Source organism: Macaca thibetana, chromosome X, assembly GCF_024542745.1.
Source record: "Macaca thibetana thibetana isolate TM-01 chromosome X, ASM2454274v1, whole genome shotgun sequence".
NCBI lineage: Eukaryota > Metazoa > Chordata > Mammalia > Primates > Cercopithecidae > Macaca > Macaca thibetana.
Window position 1 is genome coordinate 75,290,636 of NC_065598.1, and position 19,907 is coordinate 75,310,542.

The following is a 19,907-nucleotide window of genomic DNA, read 5'->3' on the forward strand; positions in this document are numbered from 1 at the left end:
ATATGTATACTTGTGCCATGTTGGTGTGCTGCACCCATCAACTCGTCATTTACATCAGGTATAACTCCCAATGCAATCTCTCCCCCCTCCCCCCTCCCCATGACAGGCCCTGGTGTGTGATGTTCCCCTTCCTGAGTCCAAGTGATCTCATTGTTCAGTTCCCACCTATGAGTGAGAACATGCAGTGTTTGGTTTTCTGTTCTTGTGATAGTTTGCTAAGAATGATGGTTTCCAGCTGCATCCATGTCCCTACAAAGGACACAAACTCATCCTTTCTGATGGCTGCATAGTATTCCATGGTGTATATGTGCCACATTTTCTTAATCCAATCTGTCACTGATGGACATTTGGGGTTGATTCCAAGTCTTTGCTATTGTGAATAGTGCCGCAATAAACATACGTGTGCATGTGTCTTTATAGCAGCATAATTTATAATCCTTTGGGTATATACCCAGTAATGGGATGGCTGGGTCATATGGTACATCTAGTTCTAGATCCTTGAGGAATCGCCATACTGTTTTCCATAATGGTTGAACTAGTTTACAATCCCACCAACAGTGTAAAAGTGTTCCTATTTCTCCACATCCTCTCCAGCACCTATTGTTTCCTGACTTTTTAATGATCGCCATTCTAACTGGTGTGAGATAGTATCTCATTGTGGTTTTGATTTGCATTTCTCTGATGGCCAGTGATGATGAGCATTTTTTCATGTGTCTGTTGGCTGTATGAATGTCTTCTTTTGAGAAATGTCTGTTCATATCCTTTGCCCACTTTTTGATGGGGTTGTTTGTTTTTTTCTTGTAAATTTGTTTGAGTTCTTTGTAGGTTCTGGATATTAGCCCTTTGTCAGATGAGTAGATTGCAAAAATTTTCTCCCATTCTGTAGGTTGCCTGTTCACTCTGATGGTAGTTTCTTTTGCTGTGCAGAAGCTCTTTAATTTAATGAGATCCCATTTGTCAATATTGGCTTTTGCTGCCGTTGCTTTTGGTGTTTTAGACATGAAGTCCTTGCCCATGCCTATGTCCTGAATGGCACTACCTAGGTTTTCCTCTAGGATTTTTATGGTATTAGGTCTAACATTTAAGTCTCTAATCCATCTTGAATTAATTTTCATATAACGAGTAAGGAAAGGATCCAGTTTCAGCTTTCTACTTATGGCTAGCCAATTTTCCCAGCACCATTTATTAAATAGGGAATCCTTTCCCATTTCTTGTTTCTCTCAGGTTTGTCAAAGATCAGATGGCTGTAGATGTGTGGCATTATTTCTGAGGACTCTATTCTGTTCCATTGGTCTATATCTCTGTTTTGGCACCAGTACCATGCTGTTTTGGTTACTGTAGCCTTGTAGTATAGTTTGAAGTCAGGTAGCGTGATGCCTCCAGCTTTGTTCTTTTGACATAGGATTGTCTTGGAGATGCGGGCTCTTTTTTGGTTCCATATGAACTTTAAAGCAGATTTTTCCAATTCTGTGAAGAAACTCATTGGTAGCTTGATGGGGATGGCATTGAATCTATAAATTACCTTGGGCAGTATGGCCATTTTCACGATATTGATTCTTCCTATCCATGAGCATGGTATGTTCTTCCATTTGTTTGTGTCCTCTTTTATTTCACTGAGCAGTGGTTTGTAGTTCTCCTTGAAGAGGTCCTTTCCATCCCTTGTAAGTTGGATTCCTAGGTATTTGATTCTCTTTGAAGCAATTGTGAATGGAAGTTCATTCCTGATTTGGCTCTCTGTTTGTCTGTTACTGGTGTATAAGAATGCTTGTGATGTTTGCACATTAACTTTGTATCCTGAGACTTTGCTGAAGTTGCTTAACAGCTTAAGGAGATTTTGAGCTGAGACAATGGGGTTTTCTAAATATACAATCATGTCATCTGCAAACAGGGACAATTTGACTTCTTCTTTTCCTAATGGAATACTCTTTATTTCTTTCTCTTGCCTGATTGCCCTAGCCAGAACTTCCAACACTATGTTGAATAGGAGTCGTGAGAGAGGGCATCCCTGTCTTGTGCCAGTTTTCAAAGGGAATTTTTCCATTTTTTGCCCATTCAGTATGATATTGGCTGTGGGTTTGTCATAAATAGCTCTTATTATTTTGAGGTACCTTCCATCAATACCGAATTTATTGAGCGTTTTTAGCATAAAGGGCTGTTGAATTTTGTCAAAAGCCTTTTCTGCATCTATTGAGATAATCCTGTGGTTCTTGTCTTTGGTTCTGTTTATATGCTGGATTATGTTTATTGATTTGCGAATGTGGAACCAGCCTTGCATCCCAGGGATGAAGCCCACTTGATCATGGTGGATAAGCTTTTTGATGTGTTACCGAATCCGGTTTGCCAGTATTTTATTGACGATTTTTGCATCGATGTTCATCAGGGATATTGGTCTAAAATTCTCTTTTTTTTGTTGTGTCTCTGCCAGGCTTTGGTATCAGGATGATGTTGGCCTCATAAAATGAGTTAGGGAGGATTCCCTCTTTTTCTATTGATTGGAATAGTTTCAGAAGGAATGGTACCAACTCCTCCTTGTACCTCTGGTAGAATTCAGCTGTGAATCCATCTGGTCCTGGACTTTTTTTGGTTGGTAGGCTATTAATTATTGCCTCAATTTCAGAGCCTGCTATTGGTCTATTCAGGGATTCAACTTCTTCCTGGTTTAGTCTTGGAAGAGTGTAAGTGTCCAGGAAATTATCCATTTCTTCTAGATTTTCCAGTTTATTTGCGTAGAGGTGTTTATAGTATTCTCTGATGGTAGTTTGTATTTCTGTGGGGTCCGTGGTGACATCCGCTTTATCATTTTTAATTGCGTCGATTTGATTCTTCTCTCTTTTCTTCTTTATTAGTCTTGCTAGTGGTCTGTCAATTTTGTTGATCTTTTCAAAAAACCAACTCCTGGATTCATTGATTTTTTGGAGGGTTTTTTGTGTCTCTATCTCCTTCAGTTCTGCTCTGATCTTAGTTATTTCTTGCCTTCTGCTAGCTTTCGAATATGTTTGCTCTTGCTTCTCTAGTTCTTTTAATTGCGATGTTAGAGTGTCAATTTTAGATCTTTCCTGCCTTCTCTTGTGGGCATTTAGTGCTATAAATTTCCCTCTACACACTGCTTTAAATGTGTCCCAGAGATTCTGGTATGTTGTGTCTTTGTTCTCATTGGTTTCAAAGAACATCTTTATTTCTGCCTTCATTTCGTTATTTACCCAGTAGTCATTCAGGAGCAGGTTGTTCAGTTTCCATGTAGTTGAGCGGTTTTGATTGAGTATCGTAGTCCTGAGTTCTAGTTTGATTGCATTGTGGTCTGAGAGACAGTTTGTCATAATTTCTGTTCTTGTACATTTGCTGAGGAGTGCTTTACTTCCAATTACATGGTCGATTTTGGAGTAAGTACGATGTGGTGCTGAGAAGAATGTGTATTCTGTTGATTTGGGGTGGAGAGTTCTATAGATGTCTATTAGGTCTGCTTGCTGCAGAGATGAGTTCAATTCCTGGATATCCTTGTTAACTTTCTGTCTCGTTGATCTGTCTAATGTTGACGGTGGAGTGTTGAAGTCTCCCATTATTATTGTATGGGAGTCTAAGTCTCTTTGTAAGTCTCTAAGGACTTGCTTTATGAATCTGGGTGCTCCTGTATTGGGTGTATATATATTTAGGATAGTTAGCTCTTCCTGTTGAATTGATCCCTTTACCATTATGTAGTGGCCTTCTTTGTCTCTTTTGATCTTTGATGGTTTAAAGTCTGTTTTATCAGAGAGTAGTATTGCATCCCCCGCTTTTTTTTGTTCTCCATTTGCTTGGTAAATCTTCCTCCATCCCTTTATTTTGAGCCTATGTATGTCTCTGCGTGTGAGATGGGTCTCCTGAATACAGCAGACTGATGGGTCTTGACTCTTTATCCAGTTTGCCAGTCTGTGTCTTTTAATTGGAGCATTTAGTCCATTTACATTTAAGGTTAACATTGTTATGTGTGAACTTGATCCTGCCATTGTGATATTAACTGGTTATTTTGCTCATTAGTTGATGCAGTTTCTTCCTAGCCTCGATGGTCTTAACATTTTGGCATGTTTTTGCAATGGCTGGTACCGGTTGTTCCTTTCCATGTTTAGTGCTTCCTTCAGGGTCTCTTGTAAGGCAGGCCTAGTGGTGACAAAATCTCTAAGCATTTGCTTATCTGTAAAGGATTTTATTTCTCCTTCACTTATGAAACTTAGTTTGGCTGGATATGAAATTCTGGGTTTAAAATTCTTTTCTTTAAGAATGTTGAATATTGGCCCCCACTCTCTTCTGGCTTGGAGAGTTTCTGCCGAGAGATCTGCTGTTAGTCTAATGGGCTTCCCTTTGTGGGTAACCCGACCTTTCTCTCTGGCTGCCCTTAAGATTTTTTCCTTCATTTCAACTTTGGTGAATCTGGCAATTATGTGTCTTGGAGTTGCCCTTATGGAGGAGTATCTTTGTGGTGTTCTCTGTATTTCCTGGATTTGAATGTTGGCCTGCCCTACTAGGTTGGGGAAGTTCTCCTGGATGATATCCTGAAAAGTGTTTTCCAACTGGGTTCCATTTTCCCCCTCACTTTCAGGCACCCCAATCAGACGTAGATTTGGTCTTTTTACATAATCCCATACTTCTTGCAGGCTTTGTTCATTTCTTTTTCTTCTTTTTTCTTTTGGTTTCTCTTCTCGCTTCATTTCATTCCTTTGATCGTCAATCGCAGATACTCTTTCTTCCAGTTGATCGAGTCGGTTACTGAAGCTTGTGCATTTGTCACGTATTTCTCGTGTCATGGTTTTCATCTCTTTCATTTCGTTTATGACCTTCTCTGCATTAATTACTCTAGCCATCAATTCTTCCACTTTTTTTTCAAGATTTTTAGTTTCTTTGCACTGGGTACGTAATTCCTCCTTTAGCTCTGAGAAATTTGATGGACTGAAGCCTTCTTCTCTCATCTCGTCAAAGTCATTCTCCGTCCAGCTTTGATCCGTTGCTGGTGATGAGCTGCGCTCCTTTGCCGCGGGAGATGTGCTCTTATTTTTTGAATTTCCAGCTTTTCTGCCCTGCTTTTTCCCCATCTTTGTGGTTTTATCTGCCTCTTGTCTTTGATGATGGTGATGTACTGATGGGGTTTTGGTGTAGGTGTCCTTCCTGTTTGATAGTTTTCCTTCTAACCGTCAGGACCCTCAGCTGTAGGTCTGTTGGAGATTGCTTGAGGTCCACTTCAGACCCTGTTTGCCTGGGTATCAGCAGCAGAGGCTGCAGAAGATAGAATATTTCTGAACAGCGAGTGTACCTGTCTGATTCTTGCTTTGGAAGCTTCCTCTCAGGGGTGTAGTCCACCCTGTGAGGTGTGGGGTGTCAGACTGCCCCTAGTGGGGGATGTCTCCCAGTTAGGCTACTCTGGGGTCAGGGACCCACTTGAGCAGGGAGTCTGTCCCTTCTCAGATCTCAACCTCCGTGTTGGGAGATCCACTGCTCTCTTCAAAGCTGTCAGACAGAGTCGTTTGCGTCTGCAGAGGTTTCGGCTGCGTTTGTTATTGCCCTGTCCCCAGAGGTGGAGTCTACAGAGACAGGCAGGTTTCCTTGAGGTGCTGTGAGCTCCACCCAGTTCGAGCTTCCCAGCAGCTTTGTTTACCTACTTAAGCCTCAGCAATGGTGGGCGCCCCTCCCCCAGCCTCGCTGCTGCTTTGCCGGTAGATCACAGACTGCTGTGCTAGCAATGAGGGAGGCTCCGTGGGTGTGGGACCCTCCCGGCCAGGTGTGGGATATGATATCCTGGTGTGCCTGTTTGCTTAAAGCGCAGTATTGGGGTGGGAGTTACCCGATTTTCCAGGTGTTGTGTGTCTCAGTTCCCCTGGCTAGGAAAAGGGATTCCATTCCCCCTTGCGCTTCCCAGGTGAGGCAATGCCTCGCCCTGCTTCAGCTCTCGCTGGTCGGGCTGCAGCAGCTGACCAGCACCGATCGTCCGGCACTCCCCAGTGAGATGAACCCAGTACCTCAGTTGAAAATGCAGAAATCACCGGTCTTATGTGTCGCTCGCGCTGGGAGTTGGAGACTGGAGCTGTTCCTATTCGGCCATCTTTCTCCGCCCCCCTCTAAGCTCTTTTTAGTTCTAACATTCCAATGAGGCTAATTTATAGAGTTTTATTTATTTATTTTTAAATATAATTAGCACAAGAATATTTTACAGGAGCAAGATATGGAACAATAATTACAATGTTAACAAGATGCACTCCCCAGAGTTCAAACTAGATCTGTTATCTCTCTTTCTTTCTTTTCCTTCCTTCCTTCCTTCCTTCCTTCCTTCCTTCCTTCCTTCCTTCCTTCCTTCCTTCCTTCCTTCCTTCCTTCCTTCCTTCCTTCGTTTTGTTTTTAAACTTGATTCATGCCAGCTCTCTGTTTTTGGCCACCAATTTCAATTTTGAATATTAGTCAAACATCAAATGTATAAAGTGAGTCAAGTCAAGATAAAATGTGAAGACAAAATGAGATTAACCAAACCTCACTCTGTCAAACAAATTGATTTCCCTTTTTCACTGTTAACTTTATGTTCCAACAATGAGGAATTATTTATTTCTATATTTTCCTACCAATGCAGTCCCGAATAAGGCTGTAGGCATTAGATTTGGACATCCTCGGTTTTAAATGTCAGCCGCATCATTAACTATTTGACTTTGGGTGAATTACTTGATCTTTCAAAATTTTTGTTTCCCCACTGGGAATTGAAGCTAAAAATTCTTACTTTGCATGATTTTCATGAGAATGAAGAGAAAATATACATGAAAACTCTTAGTACAATATATGGAACTTAGGTGTACAAGACATCTTGATGGCAATCTATGCCATGTTGAATTGGTATTAGTAAGGAACAGGTTTTGTTTTTATATTTCACTTTTTTTTTTTTTTTTGAGACAGTGTCTCACTCTGTTACCCATGCTGGAGTGCAGTGGTGTTATCTTGGCTCGCTGCAGCATTTGCCTCCAGGGTTCAAGCAAATCTCCTAATTGAGCCTCTTGAGTAGCTGGGATTACAGGCACCCACCACCGCAGTCAGCTAATTTTTGTATTTTTAGTAGAGACGAAGTTTCACCATGTTGGTCAGGCTGGTGTCGACCTCCTGCCCTGAAATGATTCATCTGCCTAGGCCTCCCAAACTGCTAGGATTACAAGCATGTGCCACCATGCCAGGCCTATATTGCACTCTTTTTATGTGCTTCTAATACTTCATTTCATTTATCTGTAGTTACTTTTGCAGTTTGGATAAGAGAATGGTGAAAGAACATGAAATAACCTCCTCCCCTTGATATCCTTATCTCCATTCAGCCTACCAATTCAGTCTGAAAAGCTACATGAGAAAAAGATGTTAGGAGGGATGTTTAGCAGTGGCTCAAAATGAAATAGAAACATGAGAGCAAACTATAAGCATTTAAAATAATTTGTATGACCTGGCTCTCAGCACATGCAGGCTCTTCATCCCTATGCATACAAACTGAATTATCAATATCTAATAATAGATGCTGATTCATGGACACATTTCATCTTAGTCATATATAAATAAGCCCTGGGTGAGACAACTATTTCCATGAGAATTGGAACTATCTCTCATCTAAATTTCTGAACTTTCTACCATTTGTGTTCCTGATCATTTCTTGATTTGACTCAGTTTATAAATGTGATATTTAACACTCAAATTGAACTTAGTGACCAAAGACAGAGACTTGGCATGAATCAGTTTTAAAAATAAGAAAGAGAGAGGGCGAGACAGAGAGAGAGAGAGATGAAAGAAGAAAAAGAAGAGGGGGAAAGGAAGGGAAGAAGAAAGGAAAGTCACAAAGTCACTTGAAAAAGTAAGTCATAAAGCTGTAGAAAGAAACCGATTAACCAGAACTTCCCACACAGTAACTTTAAGCCCAAGCTCAAAGTTGCCCTGAACCAGCAAAATGGTAGTAATTATTTTAATGAGAACTCAGATTGTTTTCAGCGTTCCAGGACTGGGTTCTGCCCTGTTTCTGTTTCCTCTCTGGCCCTGAATCCGTTGCTAATAGACATGCTGACAACTGGATTTGCTGATAATTATGAAACAAAGTGCTGCTACTGTAGAGAAAAGAGAACTAGTCTGGGAGCTAAAAGACCCAAGATTTAGTCTACACTCTTGCCCTCATTTCCTGGAATGTGACACAAATTATTAGTCCTTTCTGGACCTCCATTTCCTTTTCTGCCAAATAAGGGACGTTCTAATTCTGCCATGCAGTGGCTGAAAAACAGAATATCAGACTTTTTTAGCAAACTCCAGGCACTCTGATGCAAGTGTGTGTGGGGGGGTGGAAACAGTAAGGTACGGAAGTCTTGGGGTAGAGGAGTGAGGGCTACAGAATGTTCAGATTTCAAAGAAGCAAAGATTAAAGAGTGATCTGTCTTAAACCTGCTAACACTGCGGCCAGGCCCTTTTATTCATCCTTTGCTTATCTGGATCCATGTAGACCATAAGAAACAGTACCCTGGCTGGGGGAGAGCTAAGGAGGAAAGAACAGGGAACAGAACAAAATTTATTCAAACTGAGAAGTAAGAAACATCTGCCCTCTCCCTCTTCTCTTGCCAGAAAGTTCTATTGAAACTGGCTTCAGAACACTAATAAAAAAGTAGGTTGCAAATCAATGTGCACATTACAATTTCATTTTTTATATAAGTAATGGGAAGAAAACACCTCAGAATAATAATAGTGGATACCTCAGAGCAAAAATAATTTGTGTGCTTTTATAAAGTTTCCATTTTTTTTCACAATAACCCCCTTATGAACTCCTCACTCCACTCTTGATCCCCAAATCCCATTCATCATAGAGATCCTAGAATATCTTTTTCTAAAAGTATATATCAGGTCATGTGAATCTCTTGCTTAGAAGCCACCAGTTGATTCCTATCACACTTATAACTACAAGCCAAACTTTACTGCAGTCAAGACTCTCCATGATTATTTGTCATAAGACTACCTCTAGAAACTTATTCCCTATCACCCTTTCTTCCTGGCCCAGTCTACTTCAGCTATTCTTTAAATTCCTGAAGCCCACTCCCACCTCAAAGACCTTCTACTTACTCTTCTGCTTCCTGGTATGTTCTTCCTGCAAGCTTTCACATGATTAATTTATTGTTATTCTCATTCTCAATTTCAAAGTGATATAAGCAAAGACGCTTTCCTTGATTCCCTTGTTTACATGAGTCCCTCACAGAAACCTGTACTCTTCCTGCATACCATTTGAATAATATGTCATTGCAATCAAACATACTTTTTTCTTTTTGCTATTTCACACTGATCTGCAAGCTTCTTGAGGATAGGGACCATGTCCCTCTTGCTCACCACTTAGCACTGGGGAGTGTTTAACACCATTCATGAAACATATTAGGTGCTCAAGGTTAGCTGAATGAATGATTCTGTCAGTCAACATATATTACATTTGTAAGAAAGAAGAAAAGACAGAGGGCACATTTACTTGATAATTCCACCTCTATAGTACATCCTTGGTGGTATGTGTCCCCAGTACAAATGACCATTTCCAAAAAGAAACTGGTTCTAGAAAACACACTTTATTCCTTAACAGTGTGAGTGTTAGATTTTTGTGCATACCCAGTGTCTAGGTCCTCTGAAAACTTGCTGATGATTTCATAAATACTAAATACCTATTTTGCCTCACAGGTCAGCTCCTTACCCAGGAATAATGTTCTAAGCTTTCATTAGAAAGCAGAAACTTCCTTCGGTTTCTAACAAAGTGCATAAATTAGCTAGGAAGGACTTAGTTAAGAACACTGTGGTCTAGCCTCATCTATTATTTTCTGTTATGATAAATGGCAAAGAGGTTGCAATGCCAGTAAGTTGGTTTCAGAAGAACTACGACATCATACTATTTACTTACACTTTACACTCAAAGTCACACTTGAAAGAAAATTATTTGAATTCGATAATAAAGGTCATGGAATCAACTTAAATGCCTATAAATGATAGGCTGGATAAAGAAAATGTGGTACACATACACCATGGAATACTATGCACCCATAAAAAAGAATGAGATCATGTCCTTTGCAGGGACCTGGATGGAGCTGGAGTCCATTATCCTTAGTACACTAATGCAGGAACAGAAAACCAAATACGACATGTTCTCACTCATAAGTGAGAGCTAAATGATGACAAGACATGGACACATAGAGGGGAACAACACACAATAGGGCCTGTCAGGAAAAAAATAACTAATGAGTACTAGGCTTAGTACCTGGGTGACAAAATAATCTGTACAACAAACCCATGACACGAGTTTACCTATTTAACAAACCTGCACATGTACCCCTGAACTTAAAATAAATGCTTAAAAATGTCTCTTATGAAAGCATCTGTCTGATGGACAATGTAACCATTAATATTTACACAATTAAGGGAAGGGAAATATATATTTGAGAGGTCTGGAGCCAACAAGAGTAAGAATCACAATCAACTGTCACTATGGAAAACATGGATATTATGACCCATAAAAGCTACAGCTTAATCTGATTCCTGCAAATGACACTTGCCTCTATTAAGGACAAAGCGACATACAAATGGCCAACAAGCATATGAAAAAGTGCTCAACATCACTAATCATCAGAGAAATGCCAATTAAAACCATAAGGAGATATCCTCTTACATGGGTCAGAAGGGCTATCATTAAAAAGACAAAAAGAAAACCAAATATTGGCAAAGATGTGGAGAAAAAGGGAACTCTCATACACTGCTGGTAGGAATGTAAATTAGTACAACCTTCATGAAAACAGTATCAAGTTTTCTCAAAGAATTAGTAATAGAAATTCCATTTAATCCAGCAATCCCTCTACTGAGTATCCACCAAAAAGAAAAGAAATGCTAAAATGACGTCTGCACTCATATTTATCACAGCACTATTAACAATAGCAAAGACATAGGACCAACAGATGATTGGATAAAATGTGGTACATGCACACACACACACACAGACACACACATACACACGAATACTATTCAGCCTTAAAAAAGAATTATGTCACGTTTTTTCTTCAAAAACATGGATGAAAATGGAGGCCATCATCTTAAGTGAAACAACTCAGATACAGAAAAATACTACATGTTTTCACTTATAAGTGGAAGCTACACAATGTGTACACATGGACATAGAGTGTGGAATAATAGTAAACGGAGACTCAGAAGGGTGGGACAGAGATGGATGGTGAGAAATTACTTAATGGATTCAATGTACATTATCTGGCTGTTGGATACCCTAAAAGATGAGACTTCACCACTGTGCAATCTATTTATGAAACAAAATCACACTTGCACCCTATAAATGTACATAAAAACTTTTCTTAAAAAAGAACAGAAGCAATTCCTTTTTTTGGAGTCTTTCCAAACAAGAAACGCTTTTCCGAAAAGGAAAGGCAGGGTTTGTCAGCAAAAATACCCTAGTAGATAATGTTTTTCTTTCACAACACTCTCCTCTGTTCTTGTAATTGAGGGACTTCCATTTTTAATACAGGTCAGCACTCTCAGAGTTATAGAGAGGTTGTTATTTGAGGAATGGATCATAGGGCAGGGTAGATGGGGAGGGTTGCTGGGAAACTGTCTCTCATGTTCCTAAGGTCCTGTTATTAATCTAAATTAATTTATTACTTAATGTGGTGAAAAACACTCTGGTAGTTATGTTTAAAGTTTAATCTTGCTTTATACTCACAACAGATTTCAAGATAAAGAACTGGAGTTCAGGGACAATAAGTGACATGCCTATTGTTACACAGAAAATTATTGGTAAAGCTAGAGTATAAAATTAAGCTTGCTAACTTTATAAAGATCCCGTGGTACCATAAAAATTACTCTGCTAAAGGGGCTTCCAGTGGCCCTAAAACAAGCAGACATTGAGAGCCCCATTTGAGTATTACTCTGGTGCACTGCTGTCCTTAAAAAAAGAATGAATATAGACACTTGTTGTACATAGGAAGTAAAAGAGGTAAGTGTGGACCCTTCTCTATCTGTCTTCGGAAGAAAAAAAAATAGATATGCTGATTTTTAAATATCAACGTGTATAACAAATTGGTCCCTTGGACAATACTGATTATAGCTTTTCTTTTACATTTTATAATGGTTAATTCTCTGTGTCCACTTGACCGGGCCAAGCATTGCCCAGATTCAACATTATTTTGAGGTGTGTCTGTGAGGGTGTTTCTGAGTGGCATTAGCATTTGAACCTATGGACTCAGCAAAGTAGATTGCTCTCCCCAATATATATATTAGTGGGGAACATCCAATCCATTGATGACCTGAATAGTATAAAAGACGAAGGAAGGAGGAATTAACCCCTTTTGCTTCCTGTCTGCCTGCTTGAAGTGTAACATTCTTCTCTTGCTCTTGAACTGAAAATTAAACCATCAGCTCTCTTGGTTCTCAGGGCTTAGGACTTGGACTGAATCATGCCACTTGCTTTCTTGGGTCTCCAGCTTGTAGATGGCAGAGTATGAGATTATGAACCTTCTCAGTCTCTATAATTGTGTGAGCCATTACCTCATAATAAATTTCTTCCGAGAGGAGCTCAGCCTGCGCTGCGCCACGATGTCCGGGGAGTCAGCCAGGAGCCTGGGGAAGGGAAGCGCGCCCCCGGGGCGGGTCCCGGAGGGCTCCATCCGCGTCTACAGCATGAGGTTCTGCCCGTTTGCTGAGAGGACGCGTCTGGTCCTGAAGGCCAAAGGAATCAGGCATGAACTCATCAGTATCAACCTGAAAAATAAGCCTGAGTGGTTCTTTAAGAAAAATCCCTTTGGTCTGGTGCCAGTTCTGGAAAACAGTCAGGATCAGCTGATCTGTGAGTCTCCCATCACCTGTGAGTACCTGGATGAGGCATACCCAGGGAAGAAGCTGTTGCCGGATGACTCCTATGAGAAAGCTTGCCAGAAGATGATCTTAGAGCTGTTTTCTAAGGTGTCATCCTTAGTAAGAAGCTTTATTAGAAGCCAAAATAAAGAAGACTATGCTGGCCTAAAAGAAGAATTTCGTAAAGAATTTACCGAGCTAGAGGAGGTTCTGAGTAATAAGAAGACGATGTTCTTTGGTGACAATTCTCTCTCTATGATTGATTACCTCATCTGGCCCTGGTTTGAACGGCTGGAAGCAATGAAGTTATATGAGTGTGTAGACCACACTCCAAAACTTAAACTGTGGATGGCAGCCATGAAGGAAGATCCCACAGTCTCAGCCCTGCTCACTAGTGAGAAGGACTGGCAAGGTTTCCTAGAGCTTTACTTACAGAACTGTCCTGAGGCCTGTGACTATGGGCTCTGAAGGGGGCAGGAGTCAGCAGTAAAGCTATGTCTGATGTTTTCCTTCACTAAAAATAAATAAATAAATAAATAAATAAATAAATAAATTTCTTCCTATGTAAATCTTCCTACTGAGGTAGGAGGCAGGACTTTGGTCCAGAGGTAAGACTCAGACACTAGACCAAATTGAGGACTAGCTAAAACAGGAACAAGGTGGAAGCAGCTTTCCATAAGATAAGCCCACCAGTGTGCCATGTTAGTTTACTGTTGCTATGGCAACACCTGGGAGTTACTGTGATGGCAACACTCAGGAGTCCCTGCACCTTTCCATGCAATGACTCAATGATCCAAAAGTTACTACCCTTTCCCTAGACATTTCTGCATTAATCACACCTTAATCTACATGTAATTAAAAGTGGGCATAAATATAAACGTAAAACTTCCCTGAGCTGTTACTATAAACACACTGCCTGTGGGGTAGCCCCGCTCTGTAGAAGTCACAGAGCAGTAACACTGCTGGGACTGTACCACCACCAGAGCTGTAACACTGCTGCTTCAATAAAGTTGTTTTCTTCTACCTCTCTCTTGTCCCTGAATTCTTTCCTGAGCAAAACCAAGAATCCTTGAGGGCTAAGCCCTATTTTGGGGCTACCCTGCCCTGCATCACTATTGGTTCTGCTCCTCTGGAGAACTCTGACTAATACACATTCTATGACCAGCTTTCATGTAAAATGCATACTACAACTCCCTCTATGTTTGCCAGAAAAGTTCAATTGTTGACTAGTACAGCAGGCGGCTTTATGTTCATAGTGTTTTAATTACAATATGAATTCCACAGTGCCATGGAGCACAAGTTTTAACATGTTATTTTGTTTTTAAATTCCCCGTAGTACTGTTAGTTTTGATATAACACCTGCCCATATGAAACAAATTCCTGAATAGGGGTGATTTACAATTAATTGTAGGTCAGCATTACATCACCTATGAGTGTCATGTACAGATTCATTTTTCTTACCTCTGTTAGTCAAAGTGGTTCTTAACTCTGGCTGTGCATTTGGAATTGCATGGTGAAATGATTTTTTTTTTTTTTTTAATGAGGCTTAAAATTCTCCACCCAGGCATTTGATTTAAATTGCCTTGGGTATAGACCGAGGATACATTTATCTTTAATTGATTTAAATATTAAATAATATAAAACTAATCATTTTAACATGTACAATTCAGTGGCATTTAGTGTATTTATAATGTCACACACCCATCACCTCTATCAAGTTCCAAAATATTTTCATTACCACAAATGAAAACCCAATCATTAAGCAGTCACTCTGCATTCCTTCCTCTCCACAATCCTAGCAACCACCAATTTGCTTTCTGTCTCTATGGATTTACTTATTCTGGATATTTTATATAAATGGAATTAAAAAATATGTGACCTTTGGTGTCTGGATGCATTTATTCTGCATAATGTTTTTGATACCCATCTATGTTGTAGCATTTATCATCCCTTAATTACATTTTATGTTCAAATGATATTTTATTGTACAGATATACCACAATTAGTTTACCTATTCATCAGTTGACAGACATTTGGATTGTGAATGTGCAGTTATGGACATTAATATTGTTTGAGAACACCTGTTTCCCATTTTTGGGATATATATCTAAAATTATAATCACTGGGTCATATAGAATTCTATATTAAACTTTTGAGGAACAGCAAGATTATTTTTCAAAGTGGTTGCACCATTTTACATTCCTACCAGCAATCTATGAGGGTCTCCAGTTCTCCACATTCTGCACAACACTTGCTATTTTCCTTTCTAAAAAAAATATAGTCATCCCAGTGGATGTAAAGTGATTTCTCATTGTGGTTTTAGTTTGCATTTCTTTGATGGCTAATGACTTTGAACAACATTTTGTGTGCTTAGTGACCATTTATGTCTTCTTTTGTGAAGTATCTATTCAGATGTTTTGACCATTTTTTGACTGGGTTGTTTCTTTATTATTGAATTGTAAAAGTGCTTTATATATACTAGATAAAATCCCTTATCAGATGTAATCTACAACCTCTTTATCCCATTCTGTAGATGTTTTTCACTTTCTTGATAGTGCTATTTGATTCACAAAAGTTTTTAATTTTGATTAAGTCTAATTTATCTATTTTAATTTCATTTTGTGTGTTTTAGGCATCATATAAAGAATCCATTGCTAAATCCAAATTCATGGGAGTTTATCTTATGTTTTCTTCTAGTAGAACTTAATTCTTATATTTAAGCCTTTAATCAATTTCAAGCTAAATTTTGTATATCGAGCTACATTTTGCATATTGTAAATTTTGTATATATTTTGTATATTTTGTGTGCCACTATCACACTGTTTTGATTACTGTAGAGTTGTAGTCAGTTTGAACTATAAGTTCTCCAAATTTGTTGTTCTTCCTTCAGATTGTGTTGGCTATTTGTGGATCTATGCAATTCCATACGAATTTTAGAATCACATTTTCTATTTCTGTGAAAAATATTTAGGATTTTGATTAGGATTGCAATTAATCAGTAGATTGCTTTGGAGAGTATTATCATCTTACCCATATTAATTCTTCCAATTCGTGAACATGGGATGCCTTTTCCAAAGTGGCTGCACAATTTTACATCCCTAACAGCAATCTACGTGGGTTTTAATTTCTCCAAATCCTACTCAACACTTGTTATTTTAGGTCTTCTTTAATTTTTTCTAGCAATGTTTTCTAGTTATCAGTGTACAAGCCTTGCAGATCATTGATTGAGTTTATTACTAGGTATTTTTTAATGATAGTGTAAGTGGTATTATTTTTTATTTCATTTTTAGATTGTTCATTGCTGTTGTGTAGAATTGCAACTGATTTTGTCATGTTGATCTTGTATCCTAAAATATTGCTTGTTTGTTAGCTCTAGTCAGTTTCCTTGTGGATTCTTCAAAGTTTTTTATATGTAAGATCAATACATATAAAATGTTCTTTATATGTAAGAATAAATATAATTTTACTTAATCCTTTCTAATATGGATATATTTTATTTATTTTCTTGCCTAATTTCTCTCACTAGAACCTCAAATACAATGCCAAACAGAAATGGTGAAAGCACGCATACTTGCCTTGTTTCTGATCTTTTTAACTATTAATATAATGTTAGGTTATTTTATTTATTATTATTTTTTTTGATGGAGTCTCGCTCTGTCGCCCAGGCTGGAGTGCAGTGGCGCAATCTAGGTTCGCTGCAAGCTCTGCCTCCCTGGGTTCACACCATTCTCCTGCCTCAGCCTCCCGAGTAGCTGGGACTACAGGCACCCACCACCATGCCCGGCTAATTTTTTTTTGTATTTTTACTAGAGATGGGGTTTCACTGCGTTAGCCAGGTTGGTCTCGATCTCCTGACCTCATGATCTGCCCACCTCGGCCTCCCAAAGTGCTGGGATTGCAGGCATGAGCCACCGCATCTGGCCTGTTTTGTGTGTGTGTGTTATACACACACACACACACACATATATATATATGTATACCCTTTTTCATGTTGAGGAACTACCAGTCTAGTGCTAATTGTTGAGTGTTTTTATCATGAAAGAGTGTTGAGTTTTCCCAATGCTTTTTCTCACTCTGTTATGATCACGTTTTGTTTTCCCCTTCATTCTGTTAATGTGGTGTATCACATCAATTGATTTTCATATGTTGAACAAATCTTGCATTCCTGGAATAAATTTGACTGGTCAGGCTGTATAATTATTTGAAAATGTTAGCAGATTCAATTCATGAGAATTTGGTTGAAGATTTTTGCATTTATTGCAAAGGAACCAAAGGATATTTGTCTATAATTTTCCTGTGATTTCTGTATCTGTTTTTTTTTTTTTTTTAATCCACATAATTATGACCTCATAGAATGAGTTAGGAAGTGCTTTTGCACTTTTGTTTTTTGGAAGGGTTTGAGAAGTATTGGTGTTCATTAAAAACTTGTTAGAATTCACAAGTAAAGCTATCTGGTCTTGTTTCTTTTTTCCCTTCCTTCTCCTTTCCTTCTCCTTCCCTTCTCCTTCCCTTCTCCTTCCCTTCCCCTTTCCTTTCCTTTCCTTTCCAGAATTTTTGATTAATGATTTTATTTCTTTACTTATTATAGGCCTGTTATGTTCTATTTCTTCCTGAGTTAGTTTTTGTTTTGTTTTGTTTTGTTTTGTTTCGTTTTGTTTTTTTTTGAGACGGAGTCTCGCTCTGTCGCCCAGGCTGGAGTGCAGTGGCCGGATCTCAGCTCACTGCAAGCTCTGCTTCCCAGGTTTACACCATTCTCCTGCCTCAGCCTCCCGAGTAGCTGGGACTACAGGCGCCCGCCACCTCGCCCGGCTAGTTTTTTGTATTTTTTAGTAGAGACGGGGTTTCACCGTGTTAGCCAGGATGGTCTTGATCTCCTGACCTCGTGATCCGCCCGTCTCGGCCTCCCAAAGTGCTGGGATTACAGACTTGAGCCACCGCCCCCGGCCTGAGTTAGATAGTTTCTATGTTTCTAAACATTTGTTTTATCTGCGTTATCAAATTCATTGGTGTACAAGTGCTCATAATATAGTATTCTCTTAAAATCATATTTTTTCTCTAAAAATTGTATTTCTGTGATTTTTTTTGTGGTCTATTTGACTGCCTTCTTATTTTTGCCTTGTATTTTTGTTTGTTTGTTTGTTTGTTTTGTTTTATTCTGATTTTTGTAGTACTTACCCTGGGGATTATAAATAACATTTTAATCTTGTAACACTGAATTTTAAAAAATAATACTAGCTTGGTTTCAATAGTATAGGAGAGACTTATCTTCGACATAATCAGAAAAATATGAGAGAAAATTGAGAAGGATATACTTTCCTGAATTCATGATTCAGTTTATTTTTTTCTGAGGTTGTGTCACACCTATTTTACATTTTTGATAATACTTATATAATTTCTTCTATAACTTACATCTAGCTCCAGTGTAGCATCTCTATGTCTTATGAAACAGTGCCAGTTGAGAGGATCTGTAGATAATTCCTTTTGTTCCCTGGGACCAAAGTACACTACAGTTGGGGGTGGGGAGTACTGTCTCTCACTGTTACCAAGAAATCATGAACAGGATTATGCAAGTCCCATCCTACCTATGGTTTAAGTGTCAGACTCAGTATGTTGTCTATTGTAAAGCACTCAGGTTATAAGACAGCAAATACTATTATAAATAACTAATGAGATGTAATGAAAATAAGCAATATTGATAGTACCAGTTTGCAAGGGAGCTTATTTTTGTTAAATTATGACTTGATTGGTTCATTTTTCTGTTAGGAATTTTATCTGGAAAAAAAGTGTTTGTATCTCTGAACATATGTAACCAAGAATATTCCTAAGATTTATTTGAGCTTTTTCATCTTCAGTGTTTTAAAAGGTATCCAGATCCAAATGCTTCAAAATCAATGCATCATTGTAAATTTTCTTATCGACACGTTGCTTTAATAAAAGGACAAGAGGTTTCATTTATGAATTGTCTAATATATTCCAGACACTTTTCATACATCATTTAATTTACTTCATGTAACACTTTTGAATGAAGGGTAGAAAAATGGTTAAGCTGGCAAGGCTGTGGAGAAATAGGAATGCTTTTACACTGTTGATAAGAGTAGGTGGGAACTGAACAATGAGATAACTTGGACTCAGGAAGGGGAACATCACACACAGGGGCCTATCATGGGGAGGGGGGAGGGGGGAGGGATTGCATTGGGAGTTATACCTGATGTAAATGACGAGTTGATGGGTGCAGCACACCAACATGGCACAAGTATACATATGTAACAAACCTGCACGTTATGCACATGTACCCTACAACTTAAAGTATAATAATAATAAATAAATTTTAAAAAAAAGAGTATAAATCAGTTTAACTATTGTGGAAGATGGTGTGGAAGATGTGCAATTCTTCAAGGATCTAAAACCAGAAATACCATTTGACCCAGCAATCCCATTACTGGGTATATACCCAAAGGATTATAAATCATTCTACTATAAAGATACATGCACTCGTATGTTTATTGCTGCACCATTTACAATAGCAAAGACTTGGAACCAACCCAAATGCCCATCAATGATAGATGGGATAAAGAAAACGTGGCATATATATACCATGGAATAATATGCAGCCATAAAAAATAATGAGTTCATGTCCTTTCAGGGACATGGATGAAGCTGGAAACCATCATTCTCAACAAACTAACACAAGAACAAAACCAAACACAGAATGTTCTTCCTCCTAAGTGGGAGTTGAATAATGAGAACACATAGACACAGGGAGGGGAATATCACATACCAGGGCCTGTCATGGGGTCGGGGGTAAGTGGAAGGAGAGCAGTAGGACAAATACCTAACGCATGTGGGGCTTAAAACCTAAATGATGGGTTAATAGGTGCAGCAAACCACTGTGGCACATGTATACATGTGTAACAAACCTGCACATTCTGCACATGTATCCCAGAACATAAAGTAAAATTAAAAAGAAAAAAAAAGCATCCACTACACACACTTTTTGGGTTGGAAGGACATGGTAGAAAAAAGTCAAGCTAAATAAACTATGAAGAGTTCCAAAAAATATCTACAAT

The 19,907-nt window shown here is 38.7% G+C and overlaps 1 protein-coding gene across 1 annotated transcript; it reads left to right on the forward strand.

The window, feature by feature from the left end:
- The first annotated feature begins 12,559 nt into the window (after positions 1-12,559).
- On the forward strand, positions 12,560-13,361 carry LOC126946285 (glutathione S-transferase omega-1-like). Its single transcript, XM_050776425.1, has one exon. The coding sequence runs from the start codon at positions 12,583-12,585 to the stop codon at positions 13,306-13,308; it is 726 nt and encodes a 241-aa protein (XP_050632382.1). The 5' UTR covers positions 12,560-12,582; the 3' UTR covers positions 13,309-13,361.
- The last annotated feature ends 6,546 nt before the right edge of the window (positions 13,362-19,907 follow it).

What these genes read in the sequence shown, in the direction of transcription:
- LOC126946285 (XM_050776425.1), top strand. Translation starts at nt 12,583, where the DNA reads ATGTCCGGGGAGTCAGCCAGGAGCCTGGGGAAGGGAAGCGCGCCCCCG.